General features: G+C 40.8%; 1 protein-coding gene across 1 annotated transcript in view; it reads right to left on the bottom strand.

The window, feature by feature from the left end:
• The window catches only part of sema3bl (sema domain, immunoglobulin domain (Ig), short basic domain, secreted, (semaphorin) 3bl), a 58,351-nt gene extending 57,944 nt beyond the window's left edge, over nucleotides 1-407 (bottom strand). The window contains exon 1 of the mRNA XM_017693449.2: nucleotides 205-407. Coding sequence (XP_017548938.2) covers nucleotides 205-310 — 106 coding nt within the window. The 5' untranslated portion in view covers nucleotides 311-407. The remainder of the gene's footprint in view (nucleotides 1-204) is intronic.
• Nucleotides 408-6,570: the final 6,163 nt, after the last annotated feature.

Genomic DNA, 6,570 nt, shown 5'->3' on the forward strand with positions numbered 1-6,570 from the left:
CCCACGGTCGGTGAAATAAACAGGAAAACACGAACTAAACAGGAAAATAAACAGGGTTCGGTTTTTATGAGGTGTCTCCGGCTCCCGCGGTATCGCTGCGCATCTCCCAAACATTAAACCAGTTGCGTTTCCTCTTTTATAAATGTGATGTTAAACTGTCTGTAAACACGTTTGTAATAAAACAGAATGAAAACCATCTTTTACCTTTGTAGGAGAGGCGAAGTCGCGGGACGTTCGTTTTGGTTGCTAACGTCGTTGTCAGCGCGAGAGCCAATAAAAAGTAAGAAGATGAGAAAAACAAAAGTTCCATTTTTTTGGCCGTTATGTTCACGTAGCGGCTCAGGTAGCGCGCGACCCGGCTGCTGGAACGTGCGTGCGGCTTTCCCCCCACACTGCGCTCGCGCTATCTCTCTCTCTCTCTCTCTCTCTCGCGCTTTCTGAGTGCCCCGCCCTCGAGTCATACAGCAGCGCGCGACCGTACCGTTACGGCCGAGCCGTCTGCGGGGCTTGTCGGAATACGGGTGGGAAACGTTACAAAGTCGCTACCCTTATCCTACATGAGAGGCTCACCTTAATCACAACAATCGTGGTATTTTGCACGTAATAAAGAAAATTAATGAACGGTTCCTTATTTCTGAGCAGGAGTAACTGTGCTTGCGCAGTGACACAGCAGATGCTTACAGAACGAAATGGTAACTATGTCCATCATTACATTTACATTTTACATTTTTGGTGGTGTAGTGTAGTGGTTAACACTTCTACGCTGTAGACTATGGTTCAATCCCCTACACTATACCAATAAGAGTGCTTGGGCAAGATTCCTAACACTACCTGCGCCTACTTGTGTAAAAAAAAAAAAAAAGATCAAATTGTAAGTCGCTCTGGACAAGAGCCTCAGCCAAATGCCATAAATGTAAATGTAAAATATATTGTCCATTATTGGTGCTTGTCTGATTTTTTTGGATTGATTAAAACAAAACTAAACAAACGAAAAAGAAAAACTACATATAACCTCTGCTGCCCTGTGTTATAGCAAGAAACGGCTTTAATTTCACATAGTTGCCCTTTTTATTCCACCCCAATTCAGTCGTAATTAGCAGTATGTATGAATCTCATTCAGACAGACTTTAATTAAGTCTTGCAGCGTGTCGCTTATAGTTAGGGGGCTCTGGGCATGCACGCAGGCTCGTGAGGGGGTCACGGTCTTCCACTCATTCCTGATTGTCAGAAGTGGTCTCCATATTGTGAGGGGCTTTACCCGCGATGGGAAAGTCCTCACCGAAAAACAGGCGCCAAACAGGAACGCATGACGTCAACATCCTTTTCAAATGACTGTGATTAGACGCCGAGGTTCTGTGCAGAGCGTCCTGTAGTCATAGCAACGCGAAACTGGACATGAGTGAGGGCAGAGAGAGAAGTCGTACAACTTTTGTTTGCTTATAATTTGCGTGTAGATCTGCGTAGAGTTCAGACGGAGACTTTTCAGTCTAGGGCTGCTTTTATTCTTCTCCAGCTTCAACCATTCCTGAGCCTCCCAGGGCTGGAGAACATCGACCCAACAGACAGGAATGATATGAAGTCAGCAGCTGATTTAGAATTTTTAGAAAAATGTAAAAGATTAGTAAATTACTCAGTGTGATAGCTGATAACTAAAAAGAATGGAAAGAATTAGAGCAATGTGAACAGGGGAAGGGTTTTCTAGTGTGTGGTTAGGAGGACATCACTACTAGAACAGTGTGGAGAGGAGGAGATCACTACTAGAACAGTGTGGATAGGAGGACATCACTACTAGAACAGTGTGGAGAGGAGGAGATCACTACTAGAACAGTGTGGATAGGACATCACTACTAGAACAGTGTGGAGAGGAGGAGATCACTACTAGAACAGTGTGGAGAGGAGGAGATCACTACTACAACAGTGTGGATAGGAGGACATCACTTCTAGAACAGTGTGGAGAGGAGGAGATCACTACTAGAACAGTGTGGATAGGAGATCATTTTAGAACAGTGTGGATAGGAGATCATTTTAGAACAGTGTGGATAGATGGCGATCCCTCCAGAACAGTGAGAGATCAATCTAAAACAGTGTTAGCTGGGGAGATTGTTCTATGACAGAATACGGAAGTACATTTTAGAACATTGCAAATGGTGTAGAGAACCTCTAGGACAATGTGAATGGGTAGAACATTGTTGAACAAGGAAAAAGTGGGAGAACATTTTAGACGTCTCAGAGGTCGGGAGAACATTCAAGAACACTGAATAGAGGGAGATCATTCTAGAACAGTGTGAATGAGAGTGATCATTACAGGGTAGTGTGAACTGCAGAGAGAAAATTCTGGAACAGTGTGAATGGGGGACAGTCTAGAACAAGATTAGAAAAACAGCAGGAAAACAACAGAAAAAATCATAGAACAGTCTTAAAAGAAGGCAATCACTCTAGAGGAGTATAACTAGGAGGATATCACTCTAAAGCAGGGTGAAAGAGGGAGATCCTTCTTCAAATGTAAAAGAGAGAACAGTCGAGAACATTGTGAATGAGGCAGATTGTACTAGAACAAAATGAGTGCCAATAAAACATCCTATAACAGCGTGGAAGGGGATAGCGCTAGAAAAGTGTAAATGGGGGCGATCATTCTAGGACAGTGAGCGGCAAAAACATTGCAGAACAGAGTGAATGGCAGGGAAAACAGTATGAATGTCGAAGAACATTCTAAACAGTGCAAATGATGGGGAAAATATTCTAGAAAAGAGTGATTAGGGTGAACATTCTAGAGCTTTTTGAATGGGAAATGATCGTTCTAGAACAGAGTGAGTTTGTTGGTCATTCTAGAAAAGAGTGAATGGGGAGAACATTCTAGACGATTGTGAATGGGAAGAACTGTTTCTAGAACAGAGGGAGTGGGGGGAGATCATTCTAGAACAGTGTGAATGGCAGAACTGCAATTAAGCAAATGTTAATAGCACATCACAGAAGCATTTGTTGTGGGAACAATAAAAAGTATTCAAAAATATGAGCAGCTAATCTGACTAACCAGTGCAGTTTTGTGTGTAATTGTCAACTTGCAAAATTGTGGCATGAAAGTTTCACTGTGTAAAGCCGTCCTTAGAATGTGGCAGCGGTAGACAATAGACGCTCTTTTGAGGGATGCTGCTACATTTATCTTATTTAGGGGGGTGACAGTGTGAGAAAATTATACAAGTGAGCCGAGGGAAATGTGAGAGTGAGGCAGGAAAGGATGGTTTGAGAGAGAGGAAGGGATGAGGTGAGGGGGGATCGATGTAATTAGGAGTATATATCTGTGTGTGTGTGTGTGTGTGTGTGTGTATGTGTGTGTTTGTGTGTCAAGGCAAGGCAAACCTGCTACCCACCTGCCAACATGTCCATTGGCAACCCAAATGCAATGTCCTTAAGCTTATTGGAGACTCTTTGGGGGCTTGACCTTTGACCTTGTAATGAGGGTGGGGTTTAGTCTGAGAAGCTTCTGATTGCACTCTGACCTCTGAAATGACCAAGGAGGGCGCACACACACACACACACACACACACACACACACACACACACACTTAAACATGAACACATTGCCACAGACATGCCTTTGCACTTTCTGTAGACTTTTCTGTCCTCAATACCTTTAGCTGCTGTTCCCATAGAGGACAATGTATCACGGATATTTATGTAGCTAAACAGGTTCAAGGATGTGTTTCTAATTACTCGTTTTCCCATAGTGATATCATCTGTGAAGTTTCACAGCAATCTGACACATATTTGTCAAAATTTTTGAGGTCTGTTAAAATGTCACAGTGACAGCTAGCCAAGCTAAAGCACAGCCTCCACATGAGAGGGTTAGCTGTAATGCAGCTAACTAAGCCTTCTAAAGCAGTGTCCAACTGTGACTTTTAAGCTTACCCTTCAGTTTGGGACACAAACACCAGAAATTGGTAAAAAAAAAGAAAAAGAGAGAACCCCCACCTGTATAATAATGTATAACCCCCACCTGTATTATAATGCTAACTTCCTCTAGTGCTGTCATGGACTTTTTAGTAGTATATTAGCACTAAGCTCCAATTTTTGTCTGTTCTAGATTAAACATAGACATTTGAAGCTTACAAAAACATTACAGTATATCATAATTATATCATACAATACAATGTATTGTATAATATGTTATATGTTATATTGTACATTGTTGTACACTATATTTGACCTTGTAGCAGTATTGTAGCAGTTGTTTTATACAGAATGTTAATCTTGCTCAAATAAATTATTGAGCAAAAAACGAAATGTGCTAGCTTGTGTCCCACTCTCCCTAACATAATTAAAGGAACACTGAAAGACAGACTAGTGGACAGTTTCTATGCTTACAATGTCATACTTTCATTTAATAGGGATATCCAAGAACAAAATCACTGAGGGTCCATTATAAATAAAATGGTGCACATTGGCACAGTGCACATTATGCAGAAAAAAGAACATTAATGTATCAGATGCATAGGTTGTATTCATTGTATTCAAATGACATCACCACCATTTTGGTAGCCAATACCAAGTCCATTCAGCAGTGCTGTGGCTGTTTGTAATGAGATAAAGCCTCAACCCATCCAGTCTGGGCAATAAAACACAGTATTTTTAATTACTTTTTAAAATCTCCTTTGAGAAGCATGTTTACTGATATATTTGAGTGTATTGCCTTGATTTTATTGGATTTGTTGCTGTAGGGATAATGAATAAAACTGAAATCTAAATGGTTAAGATTTCCTGTTGAGTTACTAGTACTCATCTCAAACCACACTCTTGCACACGAACAGTGTGTAAAGATGTATATACCATTAGAAGATGAGAAGCTGGCAAAAAAGAAGCTTTAGCTTTATGTGTGAGTTTAGTAGTTAAAAGCTTTGGCAGCTTTGGTATCAGTTTTTGTAAAATCGCCCAGATTAGAACTCTGAAGAAATGGGTTATAAGGATTCAGTCCATCAGTCTAGCTAATCTTCTTGTAGCATTTTCTGGAACTTACATTTGAAGTGTCTACACATCTTTTCATCTTTTTCGTGTTATTCTGGTCTATTTTGCTTGGATTTTATCCACCTGCAGCGCTGCAGTAATGGTGATGAAAAGAGCTCTATCAAGATTGCAGTCAGGTACAGCTTGCCTACCAACATGGCAACGTGGTCTTCTTAATGATTTAATCAAATACTATGAATAGGCTAATGATAGTTTTTTTCCTATGCAACCACAGCCTAATATGTACACGGTTCTCTTAACACTCTCATAAGAGTTCATCTGCAGGAGTTAACTAGACCAAATGTTTCCTAGACTATCCGATTTTTTCCAAGAGTGAAAAAATTTAAATGCATGCTTTTGCACTCTTGTAGAACTGGGTCTGTGTTCACCAGTTATTTTGTGTGTCTCAGTTGTAGACTCTCTCTCTATCTCTTTCCCAGACTTTGCTCTTTTTTGCCCTTCTGAAAATCTTTCCATCCGGATTGTGTTTCTCAGCCTCAGGGGAGATCATGTCCTTTGAACCCGAAGCCCCCCTCTCCACACTGAGGTAAGGAGAGGACCTTCAGCCATGTCCCAAGAAACAAAAGATACCATAAATCTCTAATAGACATAAACAAACTTTTAAACACACAGAGCGAGTATGAGTGTCCACAGATCCATTCATACTTGGCACACAGAGAGGAATTAAGGGGGTCGGGTGCTATTGTGTATTGTGTGTATTCAGACACAGCTCTCTGACTGTGTGTGTTGATGAGAGTGGGCCTCCAGAGAGAGTGGTCTGAACTCTTGCTCTGAAACACACATACATGGTGTGTGTGTGTGTGTGTGTGTGTGCGCTACTGCAGGGTGGGATGTGCTGACAGACAAATCATCAGGCACTCCAGAATGGGACAATATAGGCCTGCATGCAAAAACAGCAGAACTGTAAGATGCAAACATACATATACAGACACTCAGATATCACACTACAGTTTAAGGTACAGAACTGTGAAAAGTATTTGTCCCTCAGTCGATTTCTTCTCTTTTTGCAAATTTGTGACATTTAAATGTTTCAGATTGTCCAACTATTTTAAATGTAAGATAAAGAAAAACATAGGTAAACATAAAATGCAGCTTTTATATCATCATTCAATTTATTGAAGATTTATTCAAAACCTATATCACTCATTTGAAAAGTAATTGCCCCCTAGACCTAATAACTGGTTGTGCCACCCTTGGCAGTAACGACTGCAATCAAAGTTGTTTGATTCCTTGAAAAATTGTTTTAATTCAGCTACATTAAACAATTTTCAAGCATGAACTGCCCATTTAAGGTCCAGCCACAGCATCTCAATGGATTTCAAGTCAGGACTTTGACTTGGCCACTCCAAAATCTTAATTTTTCTTCTGTTGAAGAAATGCACTTGCTTGTGTGCTTCTGATCAATGTCCTGCAGCATAACTCAACTGCACTTGAGCTTTAGGTCATGAAATGATGAATGGACATTGTCCTTCAGGATTTTCAGAGCAGAATTCATCCATCCATCAATTATGACAAGTCATCCAGGTCCTGCAGAAGCAAAGCAGCCCAGAC

The sequence above is a fragment of the Pygocentrus nattereri genome, chromosome 28, assembly GCF_015220715.1.
Source record: "Pygocentrus nattereri isolate fPygNat1 chromosome 28, fPygNat1.pri, whole genome shotgun sequence".
Taxonomy (NCBI): Eukaryota; Metazoa; Chordata; class Actinopteri; order Characiformes; family Serrasalmidae; genus Pygocentrus; species Pygocentrus nattereri.